This window comes from Anastrepha ludens, chromosome 4 (genome assembly GCF_028408465.1).
Source record: "Anastrepha ludens isolate Willacy chromosome 4, idAnaLude1.1, whole genome shotgun sequence".
NCBI classification, from domain to species: Eukaryota; Metazoa; Arthropoda; class Insecta; order Diptera; family Tephritidae; genus Anastrepha; species Anastrepha ludens.
Window position 1 is genome coordinate 88,280,478 of NC_071500.1, and position 18,047 is coordinate 88,298,524.

Below are 18,047 nucleotides of genomic sequence, written 5' to 3' on the forward strand. Positions count from 1 at the left end.
TGTAAATATAAATTTTTATTCTTTTGGACAATTTAATAACCATTTGACTGTTCCACATAAAGATTGTTTCAATAAAAATTTGTTTTACACGAAAACATCTATCAAAATTAAAAATTTAAATATGTATACGTTTCTAAAACAAAAAGGGGTTGAAAAAATTAAAAAAAAAAAAAAAAATTGGAAAAAGATATTGGAAAATAAATTAAAACTGCTTTTTTAATTAAAAAAAAGTTTTTTGTGCAAGGTTTCTATTAAAACAAATATTTTCTTTTAATTTTGAACTATGAAAAAAAATTTAATTATAACTTTCTAAAACAAAAAGAATTTGAAAAAAATTAAAAAAAAAATTTAATTATAACCCTCTAAAACAAAAAGAATTTGAAAAAGTTAAAAAAAAATTTAAAAAAATGTTAAAAAAACTTTGAAAAAAATTTATTATGCATTTTTAAAACAAAAAGAATTTAAAAAAAATTTGGAAAAAAATAAAATTGGTTTTTGTTTATTAAAAAAAAAAAATTTTGTGCAAGTTTTTCAAAAAAAAAAAAATTATTTTTTTAAATGTTGAACTATGGAAATAGAACTTAAATTAAAAAAAAAAAAAAATTAAATAAAAAATGGTTTTAGAGAAACAAATTATTTTTAAGAATACATTTTTTCATTGTAATACATTTTTTAAGAAATAATATTTGAAAAAATTAAAAAAAAATATAAGGAAAATCTTTTCAGAGAAACTATTTTTTTCGTTTTAAGCAAATAAAATTTTTTTCGCATTAGAATAAACTTTTTAAGAAATAAAACTAAAAAAAAAATTAGAAAAAAACATTTTCAGAGAAACTACAATAATTTTTTCTTCGTTTTAAACAAACACAATTTTTTTACATTGTAGTAAATTGTTTGAGAAATAAAATTTGAAAAAATTAAAAAAAATTGAAAAAAATATTTTCAGAGGAACTGTACTAGAATAAACATTTTAAGAAATAAAACGTGAAAAAAGTAAAAAGAAAACTTTTTTAGAGAAACTAAGATAATTTTTTCTTAGTTTTAAACAAATAAAAATATTTTGTTTGCACTAAAACTAAATTTTTTGGAAAAATAATTTGAGAAAAAATGACAAAAAATACCAAAAATTGCAATATTAATTTTATTTCAGCTTATTATATTTATTTTTATTTTCAATTAATATTTAAATTTTTCGAATTGCTAAAAAAATTACTTTGAAAACTGTAAATTATTTTTCCAAGTGCAAAATTTAATTAAAATATAAAAAACAAAACTTTAATAATAAACTTTTTCAGAGAAACCAATTTTTTCTTCGTTTTAAACAAATAAAGATATTTTTTTTTGCACTAAAACAAACTTTTTTGGAAAAACAATTTGAAAAAAACATACCAAAAATTGCATTTCTGCTTAAAGTTTTATGGTATTTTTATTTTTAATTAATATTTTAAATTTCTAATTTGCTAAAAAAACTATTTCGAAAACTGTAAGCGAATATTCTAGGAGCAAAATTTAATTAAAAATAAAGTAATAAAAATTACGAAAAATTCAAATATGTATTACTTTTATTTAGGCTTAATTCTTTTATTTTTATTTTTATTTATATTTTTAATTAATTGATGAAGCTTTTGAATTGTTTTAAAAATTACTTCGAAGACTCTAAATTAATAGTCCAAGTGCAACTCTGCAATTAAAAAATTCATATGCATTTATTATTACTTTTGAACGCGAAAAATGTAGCCTATCCCCAAAAAATTTGCCCTTTAGTTTATATGAAATGTATCAATTTTATTGCATATTAAACATGAGAAAGTTAAAGATGTGTTTTTTTAATATCGGAACCAAACATTCTTCAATCACTTGCTTGTATATCAAAAATAAATAAATACATTTGAATTGCCCATGCCTGCTTCAAGACTTCTCCTTTGCTTGCATTAATATTAAATAATTTTTTAATGAACTACTTTTACGTATGGTAAATTGTAAATCGCTTTACGTATAGTAAATAAAATAATTTCCACGCAGTAATAAACACTTAAATTATATTTTATGCCTTTAAATTAAATTTAACATTCAGTATTTACAGTGGGGTATTTCGTGCTTGCTCTGGTTCGTTGGCTCTTTGTTTTTATTGATAGTAGTGCTTTTTTGATAAATGTTTTCATACATATATTTCTCACAATAGCTCATATAACCTGTTTTTTCTTCAAACTCATACTTACAAACACTACATACATTTATTAAATGCTACAAATAAACATGAAATATATTTTACAAATGCTTTTAAACGCTCTCTACATTTTACAATAATATTTTAATTATATTTCTATTTTCTCATTTGACTTCGTGCCCTTGCTGATATTCGATTTTTTTCTTAGCAATTTTACATGCGTCTGTATACGTATAAGTAGTATTATTGTTATTTTTGTAATGCAATATGGCGTTGGCGTTTTTGGCAGTGGTAATTTTTCTCAACCCCGCTGGGCAACGACAAAAAACACTTTTTCCCTGCTCTGTCTACCTTTTGTATGCTTTTCATACGCATTTCATTAACATTTTTTACTTGTTTTTTTTCGTGATTCATTCAAAACATTGCATTTCGCTTTGTTAGTGAAATATGCTTTTTTATATTAGTTTAAATCAGTCTATTTGAGTAGAGAGTTGAAAAACGAATTAGGAAAATGTGAAATAAATATGCATATATAGATACATATATATTTTAATAAAAAAAAAATATTTTCATAGAACGTTTTTTGACGCGCCCATTTGATGTGCTTTTCGTATCTCGTTCATTTTTCCTATTTTTAACACACTTTTCACTATTTTACCATTAATTCGCTTTATAACTTTTCACATTATTTATTTGAAAAACAATGGAGCAAGGGTATGTACTTTTTTTATAAGCTATTGACTTCTGTTAATTCGTTTAGTGAAGTTTTATACAAATTGTGCTTTGCTGTTGTTTGTTTTTTTTTTCATTCATTTCCATTAAGGTATTTTTTTTTGTTTTTTATGTTTTTTGCTTTCATTGAAAATGGACTAGAATTACGTAGTTTAGCTTGCTTTTAGTTTGTGGTTTTATTATAATATAGATTTTTGTAATTTATATTTTTATTCATTAAATTTACCATTCAAGTATTTAAACATATTTTTTACAGTTATAAAATAGCAGAAAGTAATATGGCGACTTGTTTCTTACAACTTTTCACTTCCTACATAAAGTTTTCAACAGCTTTAAAGCTCAAAAGTGCATAAACTTAAAAAATGCAATGCTGGAAATGAGCGCAACACCTGCCAGATGTTATATTGAAGATCACAAAAGAGCACATGTTTTACACCTACTTCTACCTCTACCAATAGCAAATTGCGCTCTTCACTCACTCTCTTTTCTAGTTTCTAATTTCCACATACTAACTCTCTCTCTCTCTTCACCATCTCGTTGCGGTTGTGCTCATTTACAGCTGCGAAAAACTGCTCGTGGACACCCAGTGCGCTGTATCTGGTCGTACCATTAACTATATAGGACCATAGTCGCTCAGCGCCTGCCCGGGGTGTTGCGCGCCCGGCCCACCGGGCAACGTAACGACCACGGACACCGCGCGTGAATCGATCACCGAACCGGGCGCCGTACTTGGTCCATTGCCCCCGCCGCCATTGCCCCCACCCGGTCCCATTGGAACGCCACCACCACCGCCATTACCATTGCCATAAACGCCAGGCATACTCATATTACCAGGCGTACCGACGCCGATGCCACCGCCACCGCCACCGTGCAACATACTGCCAGGAGGAGCCCCAACACCAACACCGCCGCCAACCGTACTATTGCTCATACCCGCTGTGCTCATTAGAGTACCGTGTCCGCCCAGCACGCTGCCACCGCCAATTGTACTGCCGCCGCCGCCGCCACCACCACCGCCACCGCCCATGGTTGAAGCTCCGCCTGACTCTCCATGTCATACGTGACTCGCTGCCGGTTGTTTAAGAACATGATGGTGCAAATGGTGGTGACTGGTGGAAGCCACCGATGCGCCGCCCGCCTGTGTGTATGGTGTGGCGAGCAGCGAACCAGCCGCCGATCCCACAGGCATACCCATGCCAGAGCCGGCGTACGGATGCGGTATGGGCGGTCGCGGTTTAATGAGTGCCTGATTGGCGCCGGTGCGATCAGGTGCGCCAAAAAGTCGACGCCAGAAACGACGCCAACTTTCTAACGTCTTACCAGACCAGATCCAAACGCCCGATGTAATACCTACGGCCAGTGCCATAAAGTACTTCAGCATTAGCACTGAGTACAATGGTTTCTTGCCAGGTCCTTTCACCGGTTCACACGGGCAAGCGAGCGCTTTGATCCAGTCCTCGAAGTAGGCGGCTTCATACAGGTAGCATCCGATTACGATGGTTGCGGGGACGGTGTAGAGGACGGAAAATATGCCAATACGTATCATAAGCTTTTCTAATTTGTCCGCCTTAACACCGGCGCCAACGCCGCCTTGTTGTTTGATTACGGAACGTATGCGAAAGAGTGAAACGAAGCCCGCCATCAGAAAGGTGGTGCCGATGACGAGGTATACGAAGAGCGGTGCCAGTACGAATGTCTTCAGATGATCTGGATTGAGATTACCAACATAGCAAATGCCGAGTATGGGATCACCATCCGCGGCTGAGAGCAGCAACACGGCCACCGATTGCACTGTGGGTATGAGCCAGGCGGCCAAGTGAAAATATTGCGAATGTTTGGTAATGGCTTCATTGCCCCACTTGAGGCCAGCGGCCAAGAACCAAGTGAAGCTGAGTACAACCCACCAAATCGACGATGCCATGCCGAAGAAATACGTTAGCAGGAATACCATTGTGCATGCGTTTGGTCCAGTCGAATACTCCCTTAAGAAAGCTCCGTCGCAAGCGATCTCTTCATTCTGCAGAAAGTTTTTCGAGAGATATCCTACAGCGACCATGAAGTAGCAGGCGGATAGAAAGACGATCGGTCTTTCGGGATACTTAAACCTTTCGGTGTCGATGATGAACGTAGTTAGCGTCATGAGGGTGCTGCAAAAGCATAGGCCCGACCACAGGGCGATCCATACGCCGGCGAAGTCCTTTTCGTCGTTTGTGAAGAATGGGCCCTTGCAAGGGATCGCGCAATTTGGAACGCTGGCGATTCTTTGTACAGTTGAATTCATGTACCAGGGGTAGTGCATGAGTGGTGGCTGCATGAGCGCTTCCTTCCCCAGGAGTAGTAGTGGTTTGAGACACGTGCACGTGCATTCCTTTGTGTTTGTTCTTTCTCCTAGGGAATTTTGGCAGTTTTTTGAATTTTTGCCTTTGCATTTCTGTGAAGTTGATCCACCAGACTGCTTGCGCTTACCACCGCTACCGCCGCCGCCACCACCGCCACCTGAGCTACTCGAACCGCCTGACGAGCCATCACGGCCTGAACCGCCACTGCCACTCTCAGTATACGAAGGCTGTTCCATACAGAGATTCTCGGGATCACCATGAAGTGGCAAATGCTCACAAGCCATACGCTCTGGCCATTGAAAACTGTACTGCTGCATGATGGGTGCACAACCAGCGCGTGCACGTTCACAAACCGAACGACAAACAGGCAACGGTTTGTGATAATCTTCCAAACAGATTGGCGTGTACATAGAACAGAGAAAGAATTTCAAATCGGGCGAGCATTTGATTTCTACGAGCGGCCAAAACTGATGTACTTCCAGACCCGCTTCGTCCTGTGTTTCGTGGTTCATTTCATTCGGAAAGGAGGTCATGTTGTAGCCAATGCCGCGGCACATTGGTATAGTGATCTCTTCACAGCGAGAATTGGGATCCTTTGGTATGGCGGGGAGCCCATAGCCAGGCGCGGGACTGACATCCAACGAATGGGAGCCCATGCCGCCCATGCCAACACCACCGCCGCTATCCGCTAAATGCTGCATGCCGTCCGCATGGCAGTTGTGTGTGTGTAGCAGGAGCACGACGCTGAGGATGAAGACGGAATTGCAGAACGCAAGCGGATGCCGTTCTATCGTTCTGCGCCTGTTAGCCGTAGCGCGAGACATGGCCATTGTGTGTCTATGTATATGTTTTCTGGTAAAGTTTCTCTGCGGAGAAAGTGGCGTAAAGTTGTGCGTAACAGTACACACTTATTAGACGCGCCGAAAATGTGGAGTCAGAGTTGTTGCGCTTTGGAAAAGTTCAGCTGCGTTCGACAGGCCACAGCTAACTAAAGTCGATAGTTCAGTTGAGTAGTGAATAAGTAGCTGAAGCAAAGCTCGAGCCGCGTTGTACTACCGTTTAAACCGCAGGCGCAGCACGTTGTCAAATCAGCGGCTTACGACAAACAAAGGATAACTGCAATGAGAAGAGAAGATATGAAAAGGAAAAAATTAATAAATGCGTCACAGGCTAGAGCAGGGGTAAGTGCTTAAAAGTAGTAGGTACACAGTTGTTTGGTTAGTAACCTCAAACGATTAGTTTTAGTTTTGCGCTGCGAGCGCGAATTCTCCCCAGAGGATGACAGCAAACAATCGATCCTAAATCAACAAAAACCTATTAACTATCGACGTGAATCAACACATGCACACTTAGGAAGATATTAGAAGCTGTGAATGACTTATCTTACTTCCATTTCATTTGTTTCAATTCAGTGTAAACAGGCAAAGGGAGAGACTTTTAGCCGCACGCACCACTACGCTTTCGGGGTGACAAGTAACACTAACACTGTGGTTCGCTCATCTATGTATGTATAGTACAATGGAGGCTTATGGCAAGTTGATGATATTAGTAAAGCAGTTGCTGTATGCATTTAACCCTTCAATGCCATGGAGTTACCATATGCTCTTAAATTTAAACAAATAATGAAGCGTACGCAGAGAGTGTGACAATATAACACTTGCGCATATACACTTACTCACACCCATACAACTCAGATTTGCTTTGGACAGCGGCAGCAGCCAGTGGACCAGATGATGCTGCCGCTGCTCAGTTGTGTCACATCAATCAAAATCAGTGATTTTTATTAAATTTGACAGCCACAAACGGCTGCATTTACAATCTAAAGCGCTGGAGTGGTGGTGAAATGAGTGACTGAGTAGTAGGAGAAGAATAAATGTGAGGGGAAAGGATTATAGAGAATTTCGTTGGGTGAGAGTTGAAAGCAAATAATCAGCATGAGTTTGCTAGTTTTTTTTGTTTGTGCTGGGGATATACATATGTACATATGTTGCAATATGCGTATGCATCGTATGCGCGTTGATTGGAAGAAACTACGTAAATTAAGAAAATTGCTCATTTTACAGTTTGACAGTTTGCAAGAGTGTTGACAATGTGACTATGCAACGGTGAGCAAGTAGTGGCTGCTAAAATAGAAAATTTGTATGGGGAATTAAAGATAAAGAAAGCGAAGTTTGTTTAACGAATTATTACGTAATTGGTAATGTAAGTGACCGCCGGTTTGAATCTTTGATGTATGAGGTTTGGAATCATAGATAATAAAATATATGAATATATGTATATAGCCACTGACTTGTGGCGAGAAGGAGGATGCTTATGTTTTGAGCGTCCAATTGGGATGCTTTGAAAATCGATCGAATTATAAAAAAACAGTTTGTCAAAACAAAATAATACAGTGCTGCCAAATCATGTACTTTGGATTCAAGAGACATTTTTGGTTTTATTCCTACTCGATAGATGGTTGGTGAAGCGAAATCAGCTTTTTTTACACTAAAACTTAATAGACTATGAGACTGCAAGCCAACTATTTATAAACACACAGTGGAATTGGGGCTTTTGTATTAAATGCGAAACTCTGGCTCATATGACTTCTGTTAGACATTGCGTTATACTTTTATAAAAATAGTAATGAAGATTAAAAAAAAAAATTACAAAAAAAATGTAAAAGTGGTAAAAATATCAAAATATGCATAGAATATCTATGTTGTTGTTGGTGTTGTAGCAGCATAAACACATATACTGGGAATGCTGCTAAAGTGACAGAGCTTGGCCGGATATGAAACTCTATCGAAGACATCTGATTATTCTGTATTTGATCAAAATTCTAGTACGAAATGAAATGCAAAAAATATTGTATTTATTTTGTTTTATTGTCATGAAAAAATTCGAGCTTTTTAAATAAATTTTGTGGTTATTTTTTCCAAACTTCAAAACAGGTCTTGATGCGACCCCCTACGTTATTATATAGACAAGATTACCAGAAGAGATATTAACCTGGGTACGCATGCATAATCGTGCACTCACATACATACATATATTATTAGATTAATTGTAAATGTTGTGAAATGCGATATTTGTGGTTATGAAAAATACCAGAGCAACTTTGGCATTACCCAAGCTGATATGCAGCACTGCATTTCATAGATATGCCTACATACATACATGCAAACATACGAATGAGCTTATAACAAATACATATAAATATGTATGTAAGTTTTCAACCTATAAAGCGACTAAAGCAAAATATTGTTTTAAGTATTGATTTCAAGTTGTGGTTTAACTGTCGAGAAGGTTCATGTACTCGCGCGCTATGACAGTTTCGTGGTTAGACCTCAGATGAGTGACAGTTGTAGGTAAGGCGACTGTTAGACTTTAAGTTTATACGCAGGCAGATATGCTCGTATAAAGTAAATTTTAAATTAAACACATTGAAACGGTAATTAGGCTACTGTTCACCTTCAAATGGGCGATCATATTCGCTGGTGACCAAACACCAACTGTAAGGCGAGATAGTTGACAGCTGTCAGATTTGTAAAGGCTGTAGAGAAATTTTACTTGCAAAATTTTTAGATGATAAAAAATTAAATGAAATAGGTGAAATGAAACTAAAATAAGAGCGAACAAAAACAAAAAAGAAAAAGTTATACAGGGAAAGCTTGAATTTATGTGGCATATTTATTTCAGCTTATTTTTTGCTTTTTAATTAAATATTTTTTAAGAAAATATGGTTTATCATATTACAACGAATGCTCGACATTTTTTATGTGGAAGAAAACACATAAAAAAATGGTAAAAAATCAACGAACTACATTGAACACTTGAAATGTATTACACAAAATTCAGTGGCCTATAACCCTGTCTACTCAAAATTCGTTTAGGTAGGTAGGAGAAATGGTTAAAATACCACTCTGACACTCCCCAAGTAGCACTAAAGCGCCGTTTTGATACTGTTATGAGACCTTCAACAGGCAGAAATTTATAGCTAGTCAGAGCTGTTAAAGTAATGGAGAGGATTGATGAGATTTAATATGGCACACTTTCTCAAGCTGTCGAAGAAAGGAGTACCTAGTGGCCTTAATCGTCGAGCTGCCAAACCTGAACACTTACAGAGAAAGTGCTCAACAGTCTCCCTCTACGAAAGGTCCCCTCCGACAGGGCTTATGCAATGGGGGTTAAATGGTAAACCTAGCTTTTCCGCGTGTGAGCCGATTGGACGATCCGATTGGAGACCGGTAAACACAGCTACGAGGTTGGAAATTCAATGGCGTGTAGTCCCCAGGACTTTCTGAGTCCTCCGTCTATTGTACTGGAGACACAGGGGGAAGCAGAAAAATGGAGCTCTATCTTTTCTGCGCTTTCCTGGGAAATAAGAAATTCTAAAAATTCTGATTAGAAATTTGAAGGAAATTTATACATTTTTTTTTTTAATTTCCACAAAGCTATACACTTGAATCTGTATGGTTTTTGTGGGAAACTTAACAATAATTTCATTAAAACAATAATGAAATTAAATTAAAAAAAACAAATAAATTTTCAAAACTTACCAACAAGTGCTTGTGCTCAAGTTCTTAAATTCAATAGGTTTTTTTTTTATTTGATATTCGTTTTTGTTACAAATTCAGTTATTTTTCCATTAATTTTCTTTGCTGCCGTTGAAATAACTACTTAGAACTTTTTTAATATAAATTTCATTTTATCCCATTTGCCAAAGAAAGATCAATCTAACCTAAATCGCTAGCCAATTTATGAAAGTATACTTTCAATTTCTGGTTCACAAAATTTCCAAATGCTACCCATCGTAAATCCTTTGCTGACCAAACACTAATACCACTTTTTCCTCAAACGTTGGTAATTCCAAAGCGAGGGAAACGTGTATCATTTTTGGCAGCCCAACTCAAACCCTAGCGAGTTGAATAGAACGTATTTATGCAAAGATCTGGAGCGTAGCCGATTTAAGGATGACCGGCGTAAAATAGCAATGACAGCAATGGCAAAGCTGTCAACGGTAGCAGCTGTTGTACTCAAACTACAATGGCAAATAATAAGCGCTTTCTGCACAAAGCAAAAAATGTTAACCAAGTAGGAGAGAAATGTCGAGCAGAAAGTGGCGCTACATAGTAAAGTATGAAGCCGAGTGATGACCAACAACAGCGGCAGTGTACACTTCACCGAGTTGACACTTCGAAAGCTGCCACACATACAAAGCAAAAATACAAAAAAAAGTTCCCGCAGAAGCAAAATGTTGGAAAAACATGCAGAGTGCGCTTTGTGTGTATGAGAGGGAGAACGAGCAAGAAAATCAGATAGTCTGCGTGACTACAAGGAAATACTAAAATACAGCAAAAAGTATTGTGCAGCAACAGCAGGCAACGAAGAGGATAAACATAAAGCAACAGCAAGGGCGCAGAAATTGACTGCTGACAGGGGGTGGAATGTGCGCCTTACAAATGCGACCCTAAAATGATACTACTTTTGGGTAGCACAAGGACGAGAATATGGTATATATGCCACTCTCACTTGATTTCTGTATTTAGGGTTGGGTGGGTGGCTGGCGGGCTGACTAGCTGCTATAAAAACAATAATACCTAAAAGGGAATTTGTGTCGCTACAGCTGTCCGTTGATCTTCGCCATGAACTAACATACTACGTATGCATGTATGAATCTCAGCTGCGACAAGTTGATGAAAATGCTGATGTGAACTAAGAAAGAGAGGCGTGTGTGTGTATGTCTTTTGTGAAGTTTTTCAATTTAGTTTGTCGTTAAATGACATGACTGCTTTAGTTAGTCGATTTTGTTAAATTTGAATGACATTTTAATTAATAACATTTGTTGACACTCTCACAACCCAAGCGTACATGCACACACACAGAGGCAAAATTAACATATGTTGTGTATAAGGGGGCAGTTGATCAGAGTAAAATGAGAATGCTGTCGTTCTTTGTAGGGGAGTTTCCAAATACTGTTGATCTACTTACATACAGACATACATTCGCCTGTTTAGTTTCTTTTTTGCTGTATTGTCAATTTTCTCTAGAATCTTTTTGAGCGGCAGAGATACAAATATGCTCACGAATTTTGTTTATTTATTTGTTGGTCAATTAATCAAGCAAATAAAGGTTGAGTGCTGAGTGCAGAAGTACTATTCTAAGGTGGAGAAATTTGATATTGGAGAAGGCAGCTAAAATTGGGCTAAGTTTTTATTATTTACAAAAGAAGTACAGAATGTGAGATTGTGCCATTCCAGGTCTGTAAATGGCGCCGTCTTGTTAGTACACATCGTGTTATTTACATATTTATATGTATATGTTAGAATGGGTTGGGATAATAAAGCTTTTATTTATATGATATTTGTTATAGAATGAACTATGTTTTTATAAAAAATGAATCAAAATAAAAAAAAGAAGAAAAGTAGCCGAAAGTCTTCAAAATATCGTTTAGGTAATTAGGTGCAGTAACTGTATATTCCTATGAATGGACACCTAAAACAGTGAGAAATCCATTGATTTGGCTGTCGAGCCCAAGGTATGGTATGTAAAAATGTACAAATGTAATTATGTATTTTAAAATCTATTATTTTTATCCCATTTTTTACCATTTAATTGTGCCGTTTTTTATATTCCCACTTAAAATACAATAATATTTCGTTAATGGTACTCGACAGCGCTCACTGGCACAAAAATTATAAACCACAAAAAGGCTTTCTATCTACGCTTGCGGCATGTTTACACAGTAATGACTGTGTAAAAGCAAATAACAGCGTGAAATATGAACTTGGCTCAAGCATTTACTATACAAAAACAAAGCGAAAAGAGCTCAACGAGAAACATACAGCAACTAGTGAAATATTGCCAACATTGCGGCACTCACAAGAAATGCATAGGAAAATTCAAAAAACAAAAAAGAGCACACAAAACGTGATCAAATGTTTTGAAGAACCAAAACAACAGTGATTAGAGCAGCAAAAAAAAAAAAATAATAATAACAAAAAAGGCAAGAAGGTGCTGGGAGGTTAAAGAAGTAATAACAAAAGCGGGAAAGCTGAAAACTAACCAGCAAAACAATAGAAAAATATAAAACGAGTGCAAAGAGCAAACTAACTTCAACAAGGCAAGCACATATAATGAGTGAGTACTTACAAAAGTACTTTAAACTATGTAGGTTCACTGCTGCGCGTTTGGGCGCTGATATTTGCCGCGCCGTAATACGACTTTGGGGTAAAGAAAACGGAGAGGGAACTATAAAAAAAGGTAAACACTTGCGACGCGTCTGACTGTTTTTCTTATTACGATTGTTTTGGGTTGTTTTCTGAGCAAGTAAAAAAAAAAAACAATTACTACATAAATAAAATAAAAAGAAAAATAAAAAAATAGCGCAGCATTGTAAAGAACAACATGCAAGCAATACGAGCGCATAACAGTTAAACTTGTCAAACGTAATGAGATAGCAAACTCTTTTCTTAGCTGAATTCTTCCATCACCCAACACATGGCATACACATACACTCCGTGTGTGTGTGTGCGTGTTAGTGCTGCACTTTTCGGTGGCATTTCTTTGTTGTTGGTAACTCAAGAACTTTGTAAATAGCAAAGTGTGCAGTCTGGCACTCTTGGTGATGCTGCAGACTGTGACCACTTGATTTGATTTCGAAAAAGTACAACCATACCTAGTACTAAATAAACATACCATTTGGACATTGTTGCATTAACGAACGAACGAGCGAACGAGTAAGGATGAGTAATGTTTCCAAAGAAAAATAGCGACATTGCAAACAACGAAATTGGAATTGGAGTAGGAAATGGTGTTGGTCGGTAGCAAAAGGAATGGATCTAAGCATGCAACTGCATTCAAGCTAAAGAAAGCATTTTAGTAACAATATTTGTCTTGCCTTTTAAAGACAAATCCCAAGGAGATGGTTGCTGCTATTGCTCTTACTGTCGCTGATGAGTATGTTGCCGTTGATTAAGTTCGAATTGAAGTTGAAGTGGAAATGTAGTGTGTACCGAGCGTCGCTATGTTACATATGACTGCGTATGACTAAAATCGGCGCAGTGAGTGCGACTTTGACTTGTCATTGTTGGTTTAAGTGCCGAGTCGTTTTTCATTAGGATTTGAGCATGGTCGCCAGGCTAGGCTCTGTTTGCTGTTTGCTGTTTACTAATATTTTATTCATGGGAAAGTGCTGAGTAAAAAAAATACAGCAGAACATTGCAAAGTGCGAGTTACTGCTAAATGAGGTCGATATTTTGCTATAGAAAATGCACTTACCATTTTTGAAAACATGCGCTTGGAAAAAGGGGGGAAAAACCCATAAATATGTACATAATTTAACTATTTAAATCAGCAATGGACGCAAGTTATCTCAGCAACTTAAAGTTAACTCAGCGGCGTAAGTTAGCAAGCAGCTGCTAAAAGGAGACATAAAAGATGGAAATATGCAGTCTGCACTAAAGTAAGTGTGTATGTGTGCATGTGTGTGTGTGTTTCTTCAACATGTTTTCTTTGCTATTATTTGTAATGAAGCAGCGCTTTTGTTGTTTATATTTTTCCTTATAGCCGCGTCACTCTAACAATTTCTTCCTCGCACAAAAAAAAGCAAATTCTTTTTTTGTTGTTTCTTCCTTACGTTTTTGCTGTTTTGTTTTGTTTTGCCCCACTCACTCGTGCTCGTTGAGTGTGCCTAGCAGCGTTGCAAGGAAAAGGCGTTAACTGTCAGGAGTTTGCAATTGTCAACAACAAGTCAGCCAACAAGCAAACTATCCGCCAACAAGTCAGCCAAATGACCAAGGCGCGAGCGTGCGGCGCAACCGAGACGCAATGGAGAGTTTACGATGCACGTTGCCGTCCATCGCTTTTTTTTCTGGGGTGAGTTGGGTGAGTGGTAAGAAAAACTTTACTGGTAATCATGTTTATTTAATTTGTAATTGATTGCATAGTCGACAAGACGTTGCCCCACAGGCAGCAGTCGGCAGGAAGTGTGCAAACTTGGTTGCAAGCAAATGAGTGAGTTATGTTTGAAATGCTTGAATGCATGGCGTGGGAGTGGTAGAGATCGAACCGCTCGGGGAGGGACGGTAATTTTAATTGATTTTTTTTGTAAGAAAAACTAACTACATGCAAGCGCTTATGTATTACAAATCGATTTTTTCACAGGAAAGCATGAATTCTCTCTTCAATGTGCTGGAATTGAAAAATATGCAGACAGCTTTGAAAATTTTTATGTGGCTAAAAGTTTGATTACTTTAATGGTTTGTACTGAAATATTTGAGGATATTAAAGATCCCAATAGGCTAAGTAAATATAAGTAAAAAATTAAAGAAATAAAAATTTGAATTTTTGCCAATAATGACAAATTAACAATTATTTAGGACCTGCATTTTTGTTTATTTAAGTACTTTATTTAAGTATGTAGTTGCTCTGAATCCATAAAAATAAAACGTTAAGTGAGGTTAGATTACTGTGATTGCTACCTTTAACAGGGTAGACAATGGCATTTTCAGGTTAAACCGAACATTGTGATGGCAAGTGAGCGGGTTCAGTTCCATTCCTTTATATTCCCTGTGTGGTAGTTATAACCAAAGAATTTCTTTTAAAGAATGCAGGAGATATCTAATATCTATGTATTACCTCTAAAACTGTTGGGTGTTTAAAGAATTAATTGTTAAGTGCAGCAGTCGCATTGTTGTTAGAGTACGGCAGTGGTAGTAGAAGCTGCTCTTTTTATTTCAATAATTAAAGGTATTCACATGCCATTTCATTTGCTTGCGCTTTTAGGTTCTTTCAGAATTAATTAAGCATTTCTTGCCTTGAAACAAATCGCTTGATGTGAATAAGTTTTGCCGTGTAGTTATTTAGCGCACAACGAAACTAAGAACTCGAGTGTGTCTACGATTATATATAAATACAGCTATTCAAAAAGGATCTAAATTTAGAATAAACTGTATAGAGAAGACGAACCCCGTACAATTTTATTTTTCTTCGGCGGAAATATAACAACTCCAGCCAGTGCAGAGAGGTTAACATCACACACACTATGAATAGCAGGACGACCCGGAACAGAGCAGAGAAATTAACATCACACCCACTATGAATAACTGGACGACCCGGAACAGAGCAGAGAAATTAACATCACACCCACTATGAATAACTGGGCGACCCGGAACAGAGCATAGAAGTTAACAGCACACCCACTATGAATAACATAACGATCCGGTACAGGGCAGAGGAATTAACATCACTTTCGCATAACATGAGGTTGACATCTCATTAACTGTAGTAGCATGACGAAGCTGTGGATCAAAATTTGACGTCAGTAGTTCGGGTTCATTCGGCATTCACAAAGATATATTTTTTGCATACAAATATTGTACGAACTACAAATGCATGGTATATATGTATGTATGTGCGTAGTATGTAAGATGCTCAAAGCAAAATAATATGACTGTTTAGTCTGTGATTCGGGGCATATCTTTAGTGAAATATTACGAGGTAAAATTTTATATTAAAAATATTTAAATCATGGATTTATAGAAAAGTAAGAAAGCAAAAAGTAAAATAGCGTAGTTTGAAGTTTTAAATGAAATTGTTTTTTATATAATCTTAATGATGACAAAGACTGATAAATTCCCAGGTTTGCTATTGGCCATGGTGAAAAAGAAAGTTGTGAGAGGAGCTTTGGCCACCACGTCACTTGGGGATTCGGCAGACGTATTGTGCATGATCATTTCACATATATTCAGACACTCTTCCAATCAGTCGTTGTTCAAACGGCAACGAAGTGCCATTAGTTAATGTTTTTCGTATATCACCAACACAATTGCAGTTTTTTTGTAAATACACCTCAAGTGACGTCAGCCCATCAATTGATTCTGTCAAATGCGCTCAGAGCCGGATTACGGTCTGTTAAAGATAATAATTTTTTCAATATCTTTTTTTATCATCAATTATCAATTTTTCAATATCTTTTTTTATCATCTTTGTAATGATTTTCCCTAAGCTCTGCTAAATACTGTTCCACACATTTTTGTTGAATTGTTCATAATATAGCACTCACTTTCTGATAATTTTTCACTTATTTTACTTATAATTTTTCATGTAAAATACATACATGAAGAACTCGTTCGATGCCTATAGTATCAGCATTTTTACGGTAAGCCAAATTTGGGTCTTCTCAAACAATATCATACAATTGCTCACTGATTGCTTGTGCTTTTGGACTTTTTGGACGTCCACTAAGTGGTTAATTTTTAACGCTTGTGCAACCAGATTTGAACTCTAAAACTCAACGATGCACGGAAGTATGAGGAAGCGACTTAAAGCGACACTTAAAGCATTTTCTTGTAGCTGCTACGGCGAGGAATTTTACCATTGCCTTATATTTACAATAGTTTTTTCTTTGTGAATATCATTTTGTTAGTTTGGAAGAAATAATGTTTGTGTGTTGAAATGATAGCTGAAATATTAAAAGGATGTACAATTTCTAATTCTTCTGATGGTTAGTATATAGATGGCGCTTTCAATACTTTTCAAGAAATTAGTAGTTACGTTCTATTTCTATTACTTACTACTTTTTATTCTATTTTGTTAGAGGAGAAAATATCAATCAGTGACATATTAATGATTCGCTTTCTTAGTAATATTTTTAGAATATATTTTTCAAATTATTTAATTTTTTTTATTTAGTTTATTTTATCAAAAAACTCTACATAAAATTTTATGGCGGTAATGGAAAATATCGAACTGCAAAAACAGTATTTATTTTTTATTTCCTAGTTTTAGAATCTATAAAAAAAATAATCCTTTACTCAACGATTTCAAATACTTCACTTCATTTCCTAAACCAGAACAAGTTCGTTTGCATTTACCATACATATCTACTAACTTAACAACTTCAGTAAATGTATACATTAGACATAGCAGATCATCGTGCACAACTTCAGTTGTGCCTACACAGCACAAATCCATTACAAGTCAGGAGTCATGCGATGCTTAGGCAAACATTACAGCTCCTTGAAATACTTCGCTAAACAAACCATGAATTGCGGAGGCAAATGAGTCAACATTTTGAAAGGCTCCTCCACAGTTCGACACTCAGAAATGTTTAACCACTCCAGGCAAAGACGATCATTGAAAATAGCGCGCACGATCGTTAGGAACGTCACAACAACGTGGAGCAAGAAACCAGCTATGCACGCCTATCTACATAAAGAAAAGTACAATCATGATCTCTGTTATTGTTCGTTTGCTTACAATCACACACAGCATTGCTGCAATATCATAGCAATGATCTGTTAGTTGTTGATCAGCCAACCGTTGGCGCTTTTAACATGACAATTGTTTGCTAAAGACTTGTAAAGCGTGCGGCCAGGCACACCACACACACACACATACACAACAAAGGCAATGCAAAGAGTGGTAGAGTGACTGTGGAAGGAGAGTGGAAATAAATAAAAAGCAAAGAGTAAATAATAATTAAAAAAAGAAGAAATAAAAAAAGGAATACGATATAGAAAATAACAAGAATAACAACAAATTTGAGGAAAATGCAGCAAAATCACGAAGAAAGGCGTTTTAAAACAAACACCGGCTCAGTGACAGCCTGTTGGCCTATTAACTACCAACATCATAGTTACAGGTACATATGTATGTATGTATGTATGCATGTATTAAGAAAAACAGTAGTCATACTTGCACGCATAATCAGCTGCAGGCCAAGTTGCAGACGATGGCCAACGTTGATAAAGATAATCGCACTCCTGTTGTTGTGCTGCTGTTGGTGCCATCATCGACCATGCAGAATGTCGCCAAGATCACTT

At 36.2% G+C, this 18,047-nt stretch overlaps 2 protein-coding genes across 2 annotated transcripts in view; both read right to left on the reverse strand.

The window, feature by feature from the left end:
- Positions 1 to 2,959: 2,959 nt before the first annotated feature.
- LOC128860137 (uncharacterized) lies at positions 2,960 to 3,926 on the reverse strand. The gene has a single exon (XM_054097414.1). It carries the CDS (start codon positions 3,924 to 3,926, stop codon positions 3,513 to 3,515), a length of 414 nt encoding a protein of 137 aa, XP_053953389.1. The 3' UTR covers positions 2,960 to 3,512.
- A 27-nt stretch (positions 3,927 to 3,953) lies between these two features.
- Positions 3,954 to 18,047, reverse strand: part of LOC128860136 (frizzled-2) — a 106,239-nt gene continuing 92,145 nt past the window's right edge. The window contains exon 3 of the mRNA XM_054097413.1: positions 3,954 to 6,354. Within this exon, the coding sequence (XP_053953388.1) occupies positions 3,954 to 6,068 (2,115 nt within the window). The 5' untranslated portion in view covers positions 6,069 to 6,354. The remainder of the gene's footprint in view (positions 6,355 to 18,047) is intronic.

What these genes read in the sequence shown, in the direction of transcription:
- LOC128860137 (XM_054097414.1), bottom strand. Translation starts at nt 3,926, where the DNA reads ATGGGCGGTGGCGGTGGTGGTGGCGGCGGCGGCGGCAGTACAATTGGC.